The 18,511-nt window shown below is 43.8% G+C and overlaps 2 protein-coding genes across 7 annotated transcripts; both read left to right on the top strand.

The window, feature by feature from the left end:
* The first annotated feature begins 133 nt into the window (after positions 1-133).
* Positions 134-8,180, top strand: ZNF26 (zinc finger protein 26). Its single transcript, XM_084867724.1, has 4 exons — positions 134-393; positions 2,228-2,354; positions 2,602-2,697; positions 3,645-8,180. Exons 1-4 carry the CDS (start codon positions 361-363, stop codon positions 4,994-4,996), a joined length of 1,608 nt encoding a protein of 535 aa, XP_084723850.1. The 5' UTR covers positions 134-360; the 3' UTR covers positions 4,997-8,180.
* A 596-nt stretch (positions 8,181-8,776) lies between these two features.
* ZNF84 (zinc finger protein 84) lies at positions 8,777-17,822 on the top strand. Of its 6 annotated transcripts, none has more exons than XM_084867719.1 (5): positions 8,777-8,881; positions 11,091-11,276; positions 13,448-13,589; positions 14,249-14,344; positions 15,014-17,822. In XM_084867719.1, exons 2-5 carry the CDS (start codon positions 11,208-11,210, stop codon positions 16,999-17,001), a joined length of 2,295 nt encoding a protein of 764 aa, XP_084723845.1. In that variant the 5' UTR covers positions 8,777-8,881; positions 11,091-11,207; the 3' UTR covers positions 17,002-17,822. The 6 variants fall into 6 exon arrangements, with proteins under 6 accessions (XP_084723845.1, XP_084723846.1, XP_084723849.1 ...); XM_084867720.1 differs by lacking the exon at positions 8,777-8,881 and adding an exon at positions 8,988-9,043; XM_084867723.1 differs by lacking the exon at positions 8,777-8,881 and adding an exon at positions 8,988-9,064 and having other exon boundaries at positions 11,091-11,148; positions 13,463-13,589.
* Positions 17,823-18,511: the final 689 nt, after the last annotated feature.

Raw genomic sequence — 18,511 nt, 5'->3', positions numbered from 1 at the left:
CTGGGAGATGTAGTTTTCATCCCTGTCTGTCCGGCGCCCGGCTCTCGGACGCGTGACGTACTTCCGCGTGCGCCGCCCCGCGGCCGCGATCGGTTGTTGTCAGTGTGCCCCAGCGGGCGGGGGGTGCCGACCCTCGCTGACCAGGCTCTGGTCCAGCGGAGGGCGGTCCCACCGTGGACGGACCCAGCCCGGCCTCTGTCCTCACGCAGGAGGCCCGTGGGACGGTGCGAACCATCTCTGCGGTTCCTCTGTCCAGGCTGGGAGGGACTCGGCCCTGGACCTCGCTCTGTGGGGGCGCGAGGTCCCTCCTCGGGGGGCGCGGGTGGGAGCAGCAGCGAGACCCTCACGGCACCGCACGGCATGGCCGCCAGGACCCGGGCAGCTGCGTGCTGGGTGAGTGGCGACTTGCTCCTCCTCGGAGCTGCCCGCGGCGCTGGGCGGACACGGTCCCTCCAGGGCCTGGACCCACGGGCAGCCCCGGACTCCGCCCGGCCCCGGCTCTGCATCTCCGGGAACATGGTCTTCTGGCAGGTTGTGTCCCGGGCCCTCTCCTTCAGCAGTTCCACTTCATGGCCAGTTGCGGACCCTGAACTCCGAGGAAAATGAGGGTCCCCGGGGCCGGGGCCGGGGCCGGGGCCGGGGCCGCAAAGATGAGTCATGCAGGGCCCTTGTTTTAGAGGAGCTGTGGTCTGGCGCAGGGCGGGTCAGGTCACCAGGTGAGCATTGGGCCTAGAGGCAGGTTCATGGGTTGGGAGAGGAGTTTGGGGTGCCAAGCAGAGCGAAGCAGGTTTGGAGGAAGGGAGGGGGCGTGGACCACCTGGACTGATGGAGTGAGCGAGAGGAGCAACTCCAGCCATTGCTGGACTGACACAGAGCCGGAAAATGATGCTGACAAACTCGCCTAACCCCACAGACAAGACCAGGCCAGGACAGCAGCGAGGTGTGTCCCAGCCCGGGGAGCGCCGAGAGAAGATGCAGAAGACGCATCCAGGCACCGGGGTGGTTTTGTGGTATTTTTTATGCGCTGCCTGAGGTTCGGTCTATAGCTCAGTGGGAATTCTCAGCTGGAAATAAACAGATCAGAGGCACCTGGGATCGCGGTAGCTCCGGATGTGACAGAGAAGGGCCCTGGAGAGGATCCAGTAGAGGACTCAGAGCAGTGACAGGGACAGGATGGCTCATGGAGTGAGTGCAACAGACAGGAAAGTCTGGAGAATGTGTTTGTTTGTTTTTCTCTGTCATTTGAGAAAAGAGTACTTAATACAACGGACTGTCCTGTGGTGTTTAGTTTTTTGTTTTGTTTTTTTTTAATAAACTTCCTGTCTCAGTGTGCTATGCGTGTGTGTGTGTGTGTGTAGGTTTCTTTTACTTTCCTAGTCTTTTTCTCTAGCAGTATTGGCCACACTTCATAACAAATGAGCTTAGATTGCATCTGGTGCTGATCTTGCCCGGCATTGTCTGTGGGATTATGCACATTTGTGTGATGCTCTGTACCCATCACTTCTTGCCTCTGCATCACGTGGGATGTGATGGGAATTGTTTGTGCCTTGCGCCAGTGATAGCCCTGACTTGTGAATACAGTCCGAGACCATTACCTTTTGGAGTGGCTACACCTTTGATGCTATTTCAGTGTGTTGTCTGATCACTGACTGGTTGGTCTGGCTTTCCTAATTATTTCTGAACCAATTTTGGTTAGTTTTATTTTCCTGGAAACTTTTCCATTCCTTCTGAGTTTTCAAATTCATGGGAATAAATTCGTAAGTACCATTAGTTCTCCCATCATGTTAGCTTTATTTTTTTATTTAATTTTTTATTGGAGATATGAGATATATACATAGATAGATAGGTATACATACATGGATCGGCTGCCTCCTGCATGGAAACCCTGACTGGGAATCAAACTGGTCACCTTTTGGTCTCAGGATGACGCTCAATCGACTCAGCAACACCTGCAAGGGCTCATGTTTGATATTAAAATGTGAATTTGTTTCAACATCGTTGATATCATAGCGAACAATGGGAGCTTTCTGGTTTTAGACAACTTCTTTCCACCACTTTACAATAAGCTTGCAGCCCCTCTGACGCCCGGGCGTTGGGTCCTTTTCAAGGTAAAGTGCCCTATTTATGGTAGCATTTATGTGCTTACCTATGAAATGTGTGTAAAACTGCCACGCTTGTGTCACCTAGGGTAACTGCACCTGGTTGAATGGGGTATGTGTCATTACAGGAATTATTGTCATTCAAAGATATATCCATGGACTTCACCCGAGAGGAATGGCAGTTGCTGGATTCTGCGCAGAAGTACCTGTACAGGGATGTGATACTGGAAAACTATCACAACCTGGTGTCTGTAGGTAAGTACCTCTTCTCTGTTAACGCGGACTCTGGTCCTAAGTGGCCATCCCTTTGCTCTTGTCGATTTACCCTGAAGTACTTGAAGATGATGGGCATGAACTTCAGAGGTCACGCGTCATCCCTGTTTTGGCGATCACCTCCTCATGGTAAACTCCCCAAGGACACATGAGCCGTGTCACGTTGTGGCTCGTGGTGTCTCGACCCCTAGCGGTTTGGCCCACATCCTTTGTGATTTTCCATCAACAGGGTATCATGGTACCAAACCTGATCTAATCTTCAAGTTGGAGCAAGGAGAAGAGCCATGGACAAGAAATGCCAAAATTTCTCATCAGAGCTGTCCAGGTGGGTGAGTGGGAACTAGGAAGACAGGAGATGTGGGAGCACACGGGGTGCCACTCAGGCAGCGCTGGGAGTAGACACTTTTGTCTAAAGTCCCTGATCCGCCCTAACCAGTGTGTCTCAGTGGATAGAGCATCGGCCTGTGGACTCAAGCGTCCCAGGTTCAATTCCGGTCAAGGGCATGTACCTTGGTTGCAGGCACATACCCAGTAGGGGGTGTGCAGGAGGCAGCTGATCCATGTTCTCTCTCATCCATGTTTCTGACTCTCTATTTCTCTCCCTTCCTCTCTGTAAAATATCAATAAAATATATATTAAAAAAAAAAAGAAAAGAAAGAATTTATAGTCTCAAATGACAGGTTGTCAGCCATAGGGCAATAGTTTCACAGAGGCTTAATTCAGAAGCTTGATGATGTCAGGGATCAATGTTCCAACTATCTCCCCTTTGTCATCCCCTTTGTCACTGCTAACTTGCTACCCATATCCACAATGGGGTTCGGTTTGGTTTGATTCAATTCATATATATGTGTGTATATATATATATATATATACACACATATATGTATGTATATATATATATAATTGATTTTTTACAGAGAGGATGGGAGGAGTTAGAAACATCGATGAGAGAGAAACATAGATCAGCTGCCTCCTGCACACCTATTGTGGATGTGCCCACAACCAAGGTACATGCCCTTGACCGGAATCAAACCTGGGACCCTTCAGTCCGCAGGTGGACACTCTGTCCACTGAGCCACACCGGCGGACATTGATTTGTTCCCCTCACTCCCACGCTTAATCCCTGTGCAGGTGCACTTGGCCAGTATTTCTTTGAACCAGTGTAACCTTTGAGCCTGTGACCTAGAGGAAAAGACTCACTACATGGCAGTTCTAAGACTTTCATTCTCTATTAAGTTCCATGTTATGACTTAAAAATATTTTTCTTTCCAGAAGTTTGGAAGGAGTGGTACCAGAGGAATCCAGATGAGCTTGAAAGTCTTGAGAGAAACCATGCTTGTAACACATTTGGAAAACTTCATCTGAGCAAAACCCAGGCTTCTTCAAGACAAAGACTCCACAAGTGTAACACACTTGGAAAAAGTTTGACACAGAACTCAGGTTTAACCAGAAGCTATCTACGAAAGAGTCCTGATAATTTTCATGGATACGAACCATCATATTTTCTCAAGCATCCAAGAGCTCACAGTACAGAAAAAAACTGTGTATGTGGTGAATGTGGGAAAGCTTTTCGTTGTAAATCACAGCTCGTTGTTCATCTCAGGATTCACACAGGGGAGAGACCTTACGAGTGCACTAAGTGTGAGAGAGCCTTCAGTGCCAAGTCAAACCTTAATGCCCATCAGAGGGTTCATACAGGAGAAAAACCCTACTCCTGCGGCCAGTGTGGCAAAGTCTTCTCGTTCAGGTCACAGCTCATTGTCCATCAGGAAATCCACACGGGAGGGAAACCTTACGGCTGCCCTGAGTGTGGGAAGGCCTATAGCTGGAAGTCACAGCTCATTTTACACCAGAGAAGTCACACAGGTGTGAAGCCCTACGAATGCAGCGAATGTGGGAAAGCCTTTAGTTTGAAGTCACCCTTCGTCGTCCACCAGAGAACTCACACAGGGGTGAAACCCCATAAATGCAACGTGTGCGGGAAAGCCTTTCGGAGTAAGTCCTACCTCCTCGTTCACATCAGGATGCACACAGGAGAGAAGCCTTACCAATGCAGTGACTGTGGGAAAGCCTTCCATATGAAGACACAGCTCATCGTCCACCAGGGAGTTCACACGGGGAATAACCCTTACCAGTGCCATGAGTGTGGGAAGGCCTTCGGCAGGAAGGAGCAGCTCACGGCACACCTGAGAGCTCACGCAGGAGAGAAGCCCTACGGGTGCAGTGAGTGCGGGAAGGCTTTCAGCAGCAAGTCGTACCTCGTCATCCACAGGAGGACACACACCGGAGAGAGGCCCTATGAGTGCGGTTTCTGCGAGAGGGCCTTTTGTGGGAAGTCACAGCTCATCATCCATCAGAGAACTCACTCGACAGAGAAGCCCTACGAATGCAGTGAGTGTGAGAAAGCCTATCCGAGGAAGGCATCGCTCCAGATACATCAGAAAACTCACTTGGGAGAGAAACCCTTCAAATGCAGCGAGTGCGGTAAAGCCTTCACTCAGAAGTCCTCTCTCAGCGAACACCAGCGAGTGCACACGGGAGAGAAACCATGGAAATGCTCTGAGTGCGGAAAATCCTTCTGTTGGAACTCAGGGCTCCGTATACACAGGAAAACACACAAGTGAAATTAGAATGAAGTAGAGGTTAGAAACATTCTAACAAAACTTGGTCCTTAGATTTCAGATGATGATATAGATAGGATATATAAGCAGGCAGTCCCAAAAATTCACTCATATCCAATAAGTCATATAGGAGAGAAAACAATCATATTTGTAATGACTGTGCAAAAGACTTTAGAAATAAGTCACACACAAACTTGTTAGATGAGACTAAAAGAAGAAATTGAGCAGAACTATATCAAATGTGCTGGCATCATTTATGAAGATGTAATTCTGAGAATTTATATTGAGAACACTTTATAAATGTATTAAACTGGGAAAGCATTTTCTCACAGAAATGTGTTCAATGGAGAGTCACATTCCAAATTTGAAGCTATGTTTTAGAGTGAAGAAAACAATTATAAATGTAGACTTTTACATGGTGGAGTATAAAGGTTTTTATTTTAATATGTAAATGTCAATATTAGGGACGTATTCTGTAGGGTAAGGAATATTTAGGATGACTTTCATGAACAGCACTGAATAGCGTTTTTAAAACTTATTTTTATTGACTTTTAGAAAGTAGAAGGGAGAGAGAAAGACATTGATCAGCTGCCTCCTGCCTGTTCCTTAGCAGGGATTGAGCCCACAACCCAGGCACATGCCTGCAACCTTTCAGTGCACAAGGCAGGGCCTCAACAGCACTTATTAAAATTTAGTTCTTTTATTTTTAAATGTAACTTGTTATACTCAGTAATTTGTGGAATAACACCCCCCAGTATTCTTCCTGTTAAATGGTAATTATCAGTATTGTATCTCTTTCTTAGCAATATAGCTAATATAATGTGGCGTTTAATAAATGAAAAGGTACAGTTCTCACTCCAAATGAGTTCGCTTGTTCAGGAGTCCACATAAGTGAGTCTGGTGATGATTACAGGGCTGCTGAAGAGAGCTCCTTGTAGTGAACATTGAGTATAGTTTAGCGTTCAGTGTCCATTCCCCTTGACTGATGAGAGTACTCTAGTTTTCTCTGCAGAAGTCCCTCCGTGTGTGTATCCTGTGGTGTCTGTTCTACTAGCGTCAGGGAGGCATTATTCCCTTTGTTGGGTAATAGTAGCCTCTTTTCCAGGATTTTTAATTTAATTCAGTCTCACATGAACCATAAAGGAAATGTGGGGACTCCTATGTTCTTCTCCCAGAATTCTATTCAGATAATCGATTCCTGCTGTACTGATATTCTAGACTAAATCTGAGCACTGTCCCTTTTTGAACCTGGTTTTCTGGCTTTATGGGTGCTTCTTTGTATCTTTTTAATTAAAAAAAATATTTTTCAGTTAAAGTTAAGGAAAATGAATTTCTCTTTCTTATAACTGCAGGGCTTTAATTGATAAATTGTTGCTCCAGAGTCGTGTATAGGTAATCCTGGCGAGCAGCTCAGTTGGTTAGAGCGTGGGCCTATTTTTTATAGGTAAAAAATTTTAGAGAAACTTTTTATCCCATAATATGAAATGGTGGTATTGTTTGTGTACACCAAACAGTTTGTGGCCCCTGATATAATTCTGGGAACTCTGAGGAGCTATTTCCACAGAAGAACTTTAAATTTATGAGGTAATATTGGACAGGAGATGAGATGGATACCTGGTCATATCAGCTCTTAAATTCAACAGTGACAGACTTGAAGCCCTGAAATTTCACCTCAAAGCAACTTCTGTGACTAATGAAATACTCATAGCTGTAGGGTTCAGATAGTGGAGGGCAAAGACATGTATATTTGGCTTGCTGAATTAAAAAAGTAATGCTCAATTAATCCCTTATGTAAATACACATTGGTCTAGAAAAAGTCCGATAATTCGATTAGAGATATCTGAGGAATCAGAACAGCCTAGCAAGCCCTGATAATTTTGCACTTCATGTTCTTCATTCAGGGACATAGACTGCATGTTGGCAAACTACAGCCCACTGGCTAACTGCAGTTTGCCGCTAATAGCAAAAGTACAGAGATAAATTGAATAATGGGTTGGTAAACAGGAAGGAATTATAAAGACTCATGAGAAAGCATACTGTGGAGAGAACGCCTAGGAGGTGGCTGGACAACAACTATTCATTAAAGATGTTAGGTGTGTGACTTGTGAGTCCAATTAGTTATCTCAGCAGAAATACTACCAGCTTGGACCAAAGGGGACAGAGAAGGGTTGAAATGAAGGAATGCTGTGGGACTTCTGAAATCCTACAGGCAGGAAACAAGCTGGTAGAGCTATCTAGCTGTAAACACGAGTTAATCTTAAAAAGGGGGAAGAAGAATGACCTCAACACAGCACCACCACCTGGATTCTAAAAGGTGACACCTATTTAAATTCCAGACAACTGGTCTACCGTGCAGGGAGGAGAGAGCAGGGCCACCACCAAGTGGGCTCACAGGACAGCCTTTAGCCAAAGAGCACTTGGGAATCGCTTCAGCTAAATATCCCAGTTCACTGGAAGTTCTACTTTTCACAAAACAGGACATAACCGAGTTCTCTCCCACTTTAGTACAAAGGTCTCCTTTTTCTCCAACTCCAATAACACATTACTTATTTTTATCCCAACACCTTATCAAAAGTAACCTTTGTACACACCTTTCACATTAGTATTTCTAACCAGGTTGTCTCCAGGCAAGCTGGGCTTTCTCTATCAAATGCCTCCAAACTCTACCAACTGCTAGCAATCCCAAGCCATTCCCACATTGTTAGGCATTTGCTATAGCAGCATCCTATTTTCTGGTACCAAAATCCTTGTTCATTTGCTGGGGCTTCTGTAACCCAAAGTACCACAAAATGACTGTCTGTTTCTGGAGGCTGGAAGCCTGAAATCAATAATTTAATAAATATGAAAGGTTTCCCCTAATTCATTATTAACTTTAAATCTAATAATTCTCTCCTGGTTGTCTAGAAGAATTCACCAGAAACTCAATGATGGATGCTTTTCCTTCTCTGTATTTTTATTTTCTTTTAAAATTTATTGATTTTTAGAGAGAGAGAGGGAAAAAGAGAGAGAGAAACCTCGGTGAATAAGGCCCACACTCTAACCAACTGAGCTGCTCGCCAGGATTCCATGACTGATGCTGTTCGACAGAGAATCTCTGAAATTGTCTTCGTTTTCACCCATGATTAGGTTTTTCTCATTTATTGGGTCAAATTTGATATATCTATTTGTGCCATTAAAATTTTTCAAATTTATTAGCACTGAGATTTCTCATTCAATTTGCTGTGTCTGGTTATTTATCCTTTTTTCCTCCCTACCCTTCTATCTCTTTATGAAAATAGTTACTAATATATTTATAACTTTCCCTACACTGCAGTGTTTCCCAAAGTGTGGTATGCATACCCCCAGGGGTACAGGAAGAGTCTGGTGGGGGTACACGTTGCACCGGAGTTTGGTGGGGATATGCACTGAACCGTGCTTGGCTGCGCCTAATTCTACGTTCTCATGAGTACGAGGGGTACTCAGCGTTATGAAAATTATAGAAGGGGTGCACATATGTCAAAAGTTTGGGAAACACTGCTCTACAGCATTGGAATTAGGGACCAGTTTTACCTTTTCCCACTGATTAACTCCGATCTCCTTTCCATAAACGTATTTTTAAAATTTTCCGTTTCCCTCCATGGAATGCTTAAGCCAATTGTCTTTCTTTTTTTCTTTTTTTAAGAAGCCTACATTTGGGTTTCAATTCCTAATCTTTTAAAACTCCTAGCCTTTAAGATCTCTCCCCAAAGCGTGCCCACGGAGCTCGCTGCAGAGCCCGCCGCCTCCCGCGTCTCCAGGCAACCAGCGCGCCTAGGACGCCGGCCGCTGGGCCTTCTGGGAAATGTAGTCCGCAGGCGCCTTCCTGTCGGGTACGAGCCCGCGCGTTCCCATGGCCACCGACGCTGGCAGGTAGCGCCCCTTTTCTTTGTCCTCCGGCGCCGCGGGGGAGGCGAGTGCCGGTCCGGATCCCGCCGGGGCCCACGGGCTGGGGCGCTGTCCTGCCCGGCGCGGGGATGCGGCGATCCCCGGTGCGGCGACCGGGTCACGTGGTTCCAGCCCGGCGCGTCCGAGGTCAGAGGCTCGGGGAGTCGGGTCGGTGTTGGCAGGGCTGCGGTTTCGGACCTGGGGTCGGCGGCCGGGGCGTGCGGGCTCCGGGGTGGGGGGTCCCGGGTGGGAGATCGCTGGGCTGCAGGCTTCCTTGCTGGTGGGCGTGGCGCTGAGGCCGCAGGGATGGGGTGTCAGGTGCGGCCGGAGCCAGGAGCCTGGCCTGAAGGCGAGGGGGCCGGGCCAGGGCCGGTCCGGGCTGCGCGCACGGGCAGCGGCGGGCCCTGATGGGGCTCCGGGCGCGGGGAGAAGGGTCCTTTCTCCCGAGGCGTCACCCCCTGGCCCCCGGTTCTTGTTTCCTTTGGACTTGCCGGCGGGTTTGTGAACCTGGCGCCTCCCAGACCCTGGCCCGTGTGGCTCAGTGGGTCCCAGGTTCGATTCTGGTCAAGGGCATGTACCTTGGTTGCGGGCACATCCCCGGTAGGGGGTGCGCAGGAGGCAGCTGGTGGATGTTTCTAGCTCCCTCTCCCTCTTTCTTCCTCTCTGTAAAAAATCAATAAAAAATATATTTTTAAAAATTGGCGCCTCCCGTACATGGCATCCCTGGAAGGGCTGGAATTCCTGATTTCTGGGCCTGTTACCCCCCCAACCTGACTTCGCCTATCTCAGTTTTACATTAATCAACAGTTTCTAAAAGCGTTTCTCTCCTAAAATAAAATAAAGGAATGAAAAGGCAACCTCCCCAGACTCCCCAGATCCCCCCCCTTTCCCTGAAAACACACACACACACACACTGTGGCTGTTGCTGCTGGGCAGGGACATCATCATTGGCCTCAAGGCATTAAGTCTTCCCCGAAGATTTCTGAGTCTCACGGTTTTCCTATGAAAATGAGGAAATGGAAAGAAGTGATCTTTCTCTGCTCAGTTTCCATGCTTTTTTGCTGTCCTTAAAATGTACTTTATGCCCTGGCTGGTGTGGTTCAGTGGATAGAGTGTTGGCCTGTGGACTGAAAGGTCCAGGGTTTGGTTCCAGTCAAGGGCACATGACTGGGTTGCGGGCTTGTTCCCCAGTAGGGGGCATGTAGGAGGTAGCCAATCTATGATTCTCTCTCATTGATGTTTCTCTTCCTCTCTGAAGTCAATAAAAATATATTTTTTAAAAACCATACTTTATAATTATTTGTTGTTTGCTTGGTTTAAATCATGTAATGCTAAACTGAAACAACTCTGCTTTCCTCTTTTTTGTTGTTTTTTTTTTGTTTAAGGACTAATGTTAAAAAAAAAAAGTATACTTTATTATAAATTTAAAATATGTCCACTGGAGTCAGTTTTGAGCATCTTGATAAACAGGCTCAAATGAAAATCGTTATTCCTTCAACAGGAGATAGTCACTGCTCACATTTTGGTCTGTTTCTTTGAGCCTTTAGTGTGTATATGTTTTTAGTACTTCTTATTTCCATTTCTTTAAAGACACAAAGTTGGGAATATGCTGTATATGCTGCTTAAAACCATGACAATATATCATGAATGTCTTTTGGTAACTTGGGATATTTTGACCCAAGTGGTAAGTTTAAATTAACCTGTGGGGGAGTTTCAAATGGGCCATTTTTTTATTTTTATTTTTTTAAGTAAGGGAAAGTTTATAGAAAGTTACAGAGTAGCAGAAAGGCCCTTAAAACTTTGGAGAAAGAGGGAGGGGAGTCGGGAGTGTCCTCAGGAAAAAAGAGAAATAGCAAGCTCTCTGTCTTGTTTTTTGCTTATTCTGCCCGATGCCATGTTTTCTGGACGGCCCTGGATCGCACCCATGCCAGGAACATAAGCAGGGACTCTGGGCCTTTGTCCTCCCTTCCCTCCACGATTGCTGAGCGGCTGTGGTCACTGGCTCTCGGGAGGACTGCCGGGGACCCTGGCCCAGATCGGCCCCTTCCTAGGTCTGCCATTGATGCTGGGCAAGCTGATGAGCCTGTGTGCTGAGCGCAGTAAAGAAGGCAATCCGGTGCATGAGACACGGACACGGAGTAAGCACAAGTGTTACTTTTACTGATTCTGTGCCTTTCCTCTGAAATTCCTCCAGGACTTGATGCTGGGTGGATCGACAGGATGACGGTGGAGGTGGCTCCTTCCCTCAGAAGGTAAATGGGAGAGCTGTCACAGAGAGCTGTGATGTTATTCAGGAAACTGTCAAGGTAAAATGCAGGATGGAAAGAGCTCAGGCTTGCTAGTCGCCTTGCACAGGGAACAGAAAATGACCGCGTTACAGGTGAGTGGATTGCTCATTCCCGGTTATTTTTTTCCAGGAGATTAGAAGAATGTAAGTTTTCCAGTGAAGAATAAAAATAGAAATGGTTAAGGAATTAGGGGAAAATAGCTTCAGGAGAAAAGATCCGCACTGGAACAAAACTGGAGCAGTGATGATATTCTCCAGGTTTTCATTTTTATAGGCCATAATTACTGAATCTGAGCTGCACTGTTGGTTCTCCGTATTTTGGCAGATGTACTAAATAAATATGAACATGTATGTGACTTGTATTGTCCAAAGAGAAAAGACAATTCATTCTACTTATAAAGTAAATATTTCTTGCTCACTCGTTGATGAAGTCTTTTAATAATGATATAATGGGTAACGTCCTCAAGAGAAACATTGTGATAGATACACATGTCTTATGGCCGTTTTTCACAACTTTCCACAGTGTGACTATAATTATTTATTTACCTCTTTAATTGTGAAGCAGAAACACATGCAGAATAAAATTAAAAGAAAAAGTAATATGCAGAAAAAAGTAAGCAAAAGGTAAGAAGTACAGTCCAGTGAATTATTAACTGAAAGCTCCTGAAACTGCCATTCAGGTCATCACTTCTCCCTCCTGAGAAGGAGACCCGTGTCCTCGCTGTCACAGCTCCCATCTGACAACAGAGAGCGTCCTTATGCCCTACTGGTCACAGCTCCTCCCTCCTCTGGGAGCCAGGGCCCTGATTTCATAAGCGTTTTCTTGCTTTTCTTTACCCGTGTGTTTCTAAGTGTTCATCCTCAAATACTGCAGTTTGGTTTTGTGTGCCCGCACATACTAGTACTGTAGACTCATTTATGTTCTTTTTTCTTTTTTTAATATATTTTATTGATTTTTTTTTACAGAGAGGAAGGGAGAGGGATAGAGAGTTAGAAGCATCGATGAGAGAGAAACATCTACTGGGGATATGCCTGCAACCAAGGTATTTGCCCTTGACGGGAATCAAACCTGGGGTTCAGTCCACAGGCTGGCACTCTATCCATTGAGCAAAACCGGTTAGAGTTGCCAAGACTTTTTATAACAAATAAATGTTAATTATTTTTCAGTTATTGGTATATTAAAATTTTTTAATCTCCTTATTCATTTTCATACTATTTCTTTCTTATGAAATCTAACCTTTTTTTGAAAAATTTAAAACTCTGTGTTAGGTGTTTCTATATTTGTAGTTCCTATGGTTTACATGCTTCCATTTTCAGATATACTTTGCATCTGTTGAGGTGATTATATATTTTTCTTACTCTACTAAGGTAGTGAATATCATTGATTTTAAAAATGTAAACCAACTTGGTCTTAATATAGTTTGCTTTTTATATATTGCTCAATTTAATTTTGCAATATGTTTAGGATTTTCATTATTGTTTTTGTGTGAGTTGGCTTTTGCTTTTCCTTTCTTGCGGTATCCTTACTGGGTGTTGTCCCCAAGATTATACTGGTATCAAAAAGTTTAGGGTTGAATGAGGATAATGGGGGATGGGGAAAGGGCAAAGGGTGGGGTGGGAACCTGGTGAAGGGCAGCAATGGAGGGGAAAAAATGAGAGACATTTGTAATAATATGAACAATAAAGATTTATCTAAAAAAAATTTTTTTTAAAGTAAATTTAAAAATAAAAACCTAAAAAAAAGTTTAGGGTTATATTCTTGCTTTAATATTCCGTATTAGTTTAGTAAAATTGGAATTATTACTGCATTACGTGTTTACAGAATTAACTGGTAAAGCCTTTTTTGTGTGTATGAGATTTTTAACTTGGGGGACAAATACGTTTCACATGCCCAATGCATATGTTGTGAAATCATTAAGGGTAGATGATTCACTCAAAGAACAAGATAAAAACAATAGATTTTCATGTAACAGAATATGACACATTTTATCATTTCTATTTTTGCCAGCACCTCTTCTGGTGCCAGATTTGAGGTTAAGTATTTTTATTGGTTCAGAAGATTTAAAGTTGTGTGGTCCAATTATTGGGTGTTTCATAGACGGAAGGATGGGAGAATGAATAATGGCATTTTATCCCACCATATGACACAAATGTAGGGACGCAGTAAGCATTGTCTGTGACTTGCTGGGCTAAGAATAATGTTCTCAAGCTCCAATACTACTTTTTATACATCGTGGAGTGATACCTGGTTCTGTTTCCCTAAGAATGTGCCTTTACAGGAACTAGTCTCATTTGAACATTTATCTGTGGACTTCACTGAGGAGGAATGGCAACTGCTGGACCCCTGTCAGAAGGACTTGTACAAGGATGTCATGTTGGAGAACTACAGCAGCCTGGTGACACTGGGTAAGGAAGCTAACCGGAGGACCTCCTTGTGCCCAATGCTTCGCTCTTTCTTTGCTCATTGTTGAGAGTTGTAGGACTTTTGAAATGGTTAATGATTTTGGATCTAAATATAGAAGTCCAACGTTTCTTGGACTCTGACACGAGGGAATGTATTTGGATATCATTTTCCAATAATGAAGTCTTTTATCGTGCAGCCTCTGATGCTCAATAATAGTCGTAGTGGTATTGGTAGCACCTAATGTAGATAACTCCCTGTATTCTACATACCGTCATCCATCGACTCCGTAATCATTGTAATCATCCAGTGTTACAGGTATGACTGTTCTCCTTCGTTTTTCTAATGAGGAAATTGAAGCAAAGAAAGGCTAACTAACTTTCCAGAGGACTGACAGTTGGAAATGAAAGAGCCTGGACTGAATTGAACCCAGACAATGCTGAGTTGGCTAATGATTTTGGACAGGAATCATAAAAGTCAAAGTTTCTTAGATCCTCTTAGCCTCCAGGGAGACCATTATCATTTCTTTGAGAATCACTTACCCTGTTGATATACAAATGGTTAGCTTAACTGAGTCTGTTCTGATGCCAAACCTTGCCCATTCCTCAGGGGCCATAAAGCCCAAGTATTCGGGGCCAACACCTTTGTGATTTCCCTTGAATAGGGTATGAATTCCTGAAACCCGATGTCATTGTCAAGTTGGAGCGAGGAGAAGCACCGTGGATAGAAGATGGAGACGTCCCAGGTTCAGACTCTCCAGGTGAGTGTATAAGAATCGGGCAGATGGGAGTCGGTACAATTACAACCTCAGCTGGGTATTGGGGCAGCATCTTTGAAATGTGCTGTAGAGTGCTCCTTTCACATTCTCTAAACCTTTGGCCCCAGCTACCAAGTAAGTCATGTTTTTACATGTGGCTTCTTGCTTGTGGCTAAAGTGAAATGGTTCCAGCTTGTCAGGGCCATGTTGTCATCTCCCATCTGTCACGTCTTGGGCTTCGACTTCTTGTTTGGTTTTCTGCCTCTGGCATGTTACTCTTATTATGTCCTCCCTTCACCTCTGGTTGATGAAATTTCTGCTTTGTACATTTAAGAATTTATATCTTTTCCCTCGCTTTTGGTATGTCCGATGCCCAGATAAACACCCAGTGAAAGCCCACTGTGTTCAGTCTGACTGTATTAGAGAACAGCCATTATTCCTCCAAAAGAGTTTGTTCTTTGCCTTCCCTTTAAAAAAAACAAAACATGTTTTTATTTATTAGAGTGAAAGAGAGAGAAAGAGATAGATAGGAGCATCAGTGAAGAGAGAGAATCATCAATTGGCTGCCTTCTGCATGCCCCACACTTGATCGTGACATCCTGGTTCATAAGTCAGTGTTCAAACACACTGAACCACGCTGGTTGGTTATAACCATGTCATTTTTCTTTCTAGAACAAGACTTTCAAGTAAATAGTCACATGATGTGGAACCAGCATAACCAAGAAAAGCCTAAAAATACGAAACAAGATTATGAATGTGATGCATTTGGAAAGAATTTTAATCTGAGCATAAACCTTGTTCCTTTAAGGAAATCAAACAATGAAGGTGATGATGTAGATGGATTAACTTTAAAACATCATTTAGGTTTAATTCTTCCAAAAGCTGATTATGGAAAAATAGAACAAGATGGCTTAAATATATTTGATAAATTGTTTCTCCATACCAAGCCTGAGGAAACTGATACTTGGTTAAAAGACTGTAAGTGTGATAAATATGATAATGTTAACTATAAGAAGTCACAGATTATCATATATCACAGAAATCGTTTGGGGGAGAAACTGTATGAATGCAGTGAATGTAGGAAACGCTTCAATAAGAAATCAAGTCTCATTAAGCACCAGAGCAGACATATAAGTGAGATAGCCATTGGCTCTGGTAAATGTGACAAAACTTTCCCACAGAAGTCACAGTTCATTACACATCACAGAACTCATACAGGAGAGAAACCTTATAATTGTAGCCAGTGTGGGAAAGCCTTCTCCCAAAAATCACAGCTCACATCCCATCAGAGGACACATACAGGAGAGAAACCATATGAATGTGGTGAATGTGGTAAAACCTTCTCCCGGAAGTCACATCTGATATCACATTGGAGAACACACACAGGAGAAAAACCCTATGTATGCCATGAATGTAAGAGGGCCTTTAGTGAAAAGTCCAATCTTATTAATCATCAGAGAATTCATACAGGAGAGAAACCTTTTGAATGCAGAGAATGTAGAAAAGCTTTTAGCAGGAAGTCACAACTCGTTACACATCACAGGATTCATACAGGAACAAAACCTTATGGATGTAGTGAATGCAGAAAAGCCTTCTTTGAGAAATCAGAGCTTATGAGACATCAGACAGTTCATACTGGAGAGAAGCCCTATGCATGCAGTGAATGTCAGAAAGCATTCCGAGAGAGGTCAAGTCTCATTAATCATCAGAGAACCCACACAGGAGAGAAACCTCATGGATGCATTCAGTGTGGAAAAGCTTTCTCCCAGAAGTCACATCTGATATCACATCAGATGACACACACGGGAGAGAAACCCTTTGTATGCATTAAATGTGGGAGGGCCTTTAGCAGGAAATCCCAGCTGGTTCGACACCAGAGAACTCACACGGGAGAAAAGCCCTATGAATGCAGTGAATGTGGGAAAGCTTTCAGTGAAAAGTTAAGCCTCACTAATCACCAGAGAATTCACACAGGAGAAAAACCCTATGTGTGCATTGACTGTGGGAAAGCCTTTTGTCAGAAGTCACATCTCATATCGCATCAGAGGACACATACAGGGGAGAAACCCTATGAATGCACTGAATGTGGGAAAGCCTTTGGAGAGAAATCAAGTCTTGCGACTCATCGGAGAACCCACACGGGAGAAAAACCCTATGAATGCAGGGACTGTGAGAAAGCCTTCGCCCAGAAATCACAGCTTAATACTCACAGGAGAATTCACACAGGAGAGAAACCCTATGAATGCAGTCTTTGTCAGAAAGCGTTCTTTGAGAAGTCAGAGCTAATTAGACACCAGAGAGCTCATACAGGAGAAAAACCGTTTCAATGCAGTGAATGTCAAAAAGCCTTCAGGGAGAAATCAAGTCTCATCAATCATCACAGAATACATACAGGAGAGAAACCGTTTGAATGCAATGAGTGTGGCAAAGCCTTCTCCCGGAAATCACACCTGATACCACACCAGAGGACACACACAGGAGAGAAACCCTATGGGTGCCCTGAATGTAGGAAGGCATTCTCTCAAAAGTCACAGCTGGTTAACCACCAGAGAATTCATACCGGAGAGAAACCTTATCAATGCAATGACTGTGGGAAAGCCTTCTCCCAAAAGTCACAGCTCATTAACCATCATAGAACTCATACCAGAAAGAAATCATAGACATTAAGTTAATATAGACAGTTTATAAAAAACCCCGGTTTATAATTATTCAAAGGCAGTACCACAAAATTTCCATACTGACTCATGATATACTGAGTGAGCAAAAGGAAGGAGGTGTGTGACCATTTTACTCAGCATTCAGACAATGTGACAGTAGAGCTGTACAAAATTTAATTTCTTTTTATCCATGTATAAAATATATGTAAAGAGTTTTGTAAACTAAGTATAGCTTTCATTTTAATTTATTATCGTGGAACATGGATTCTGTGAGTTGCTATTTTTTGGTATTTCAGAAAATACTTTAAAATTAATTTTCCAAAAATTTTTTTTTAGAGATGAAGAAGAGACATTGATGTATTGTTATTTTCTTAGTTTTTAAATTTTATTTATTGATTTTAAAAGGAGGAAGAAAAAGGGAAAAACAGATTTGTTGTTTGTTATTTATGCATTCATTGGTTGCCTGTATATGCCCTTAGCAGAAATCAAAGCTGCAACCTTGGCCTATGTGGATGACCAATGTTCCTGATATTTTCTTACAGATAATGTGTTGAAATTTGGGGAGCAGGATGTTTATTGAGGATCAATAAACACACAATACCAGATTTATCTGTATTAAAAAGTAGAATGTAGGTCAATAGTCGTTTGATAACTACACTTGGGACCACAGTAATTTGTTATGCCATTTATCCCATAAATATACGAGTATACCCATTTTGTCAGTTTTATTGTGCTTGTTGGTTTATAAATACAGTACTACTAAAAACAAACAAAATATGGCCGGGACGGGTTTGGCTCAGGGGATAGAGCGTCGGACTACAGACGGGGGGTCTCGGATTCGATTCCAGTCAAGGGCATGTACCTTGGTTGTGGCACATCCCCAGTGGGGGGTGTGCAAGGGCAGCTGATCGATGATTCTTTCTCATCGATGTTTCTCTCTATCCCTCTCTCTTCCTCTCTGTGAAAAATCAATAAAATATATTTTAAAAATAAATAAAAACAAAATATGGTGCCAAGCTTTCAGATGGCCGGAGGCAGCTGATGGATGTTTCTCTCTCACCGATGTTTCTATCTCTCAATTTCTCTCCCTTCCTCTCTGGGGGGGGGGGGGGGGGGATATCAATAAAATATATTTAAAAAAACAAATGGGAAACTTGCTCTGTTCTCTGTCAGTGAAGTGTGTCACCATTGGGGATCAAGAGCATCCAGTCGCTGGAGGGTCGCTGTTAATGGTTATAGATCGTCACTGATTCCAAACTGTGGCACCCACATCACGTGTTTTCCACATCTGAGGGGGGACCTGTCGCTTCCATCCCCTGGCAGCAAGGCTGCTCCACAGGCCACGAGGGTCTCAGGGATACCAGTCCTCAGAGGTGAGGTATTCCAGTTACAGGTTTTCCACTTGAAATTAATCCCTTTGCAAACAAGTTCACTCTTTTGCGAAGCAATATTCACCCTTTTGGGAATCATATTCCATTTGGGTTTAAAATAGAGTGAAGTAACACAATAAAGT

Source organism: Pipistrellus hanaki (assembly GCF_964339955.1).
Source record: "Pipistrellus hanaki genome assembly, chromosome: 19".
Lineage (NCBI taxonomy): Eukaryota > Metazoa > Chordata > Mammalia > Chiroptera > Vespertilionidae > Pipistrellus > Pipistrellus hanaki.
This window is presented reverse-complemented; position numbering and strand designations above follow the sequence as displayed.

Excerpts from the sequence above, each read along its gene's own strand:
- ZNF26 (XM_084867724.1), top strand. The coding sequence starts at position 361 with ATGGCCGCCAGGACCCGGGCAGCTGCGTGCTGG. Across the intron at positions 2,355-2,601 it reads TCACAACCTGGTGTCTGTAG|GGTATCATGGTACCAAACCT; the intron begins GTAAGTACCTCT and ends TTCCATCAACAG. Across the intron at positions 2,698-3,644 it reads TTCTCATCAGAGCTGTCCAG|AAGTTTGGAAGGAGTGGTAC; the intron begins GTGGGTGAGTGG and ends TTTTCTTTCCAG.
- ZNF84 (XM_084867719.1), top strand. The coding sequence starts at position 11,208 with ATGCAGGATGGAAAGAGCTCAGGCTTGCTAGTCGCCTTGCACAGGGAA. Across the intron at positions 11,277-13,447 it reads AGAAAATGACCGCGTTACAG|AATGTGCCTTTACAGGAACT; the intron begins GTGAGTGGATTG and ends TGTTTCCCTAAG. Across the intron at positions 13,590-14,248 it reads CAGCAGCCTGGTGACACTGG|GGTATGAATTCCTGAAACCC; the intron begins GTAAGGAAGCTA and ends TCCCTTGAATAG.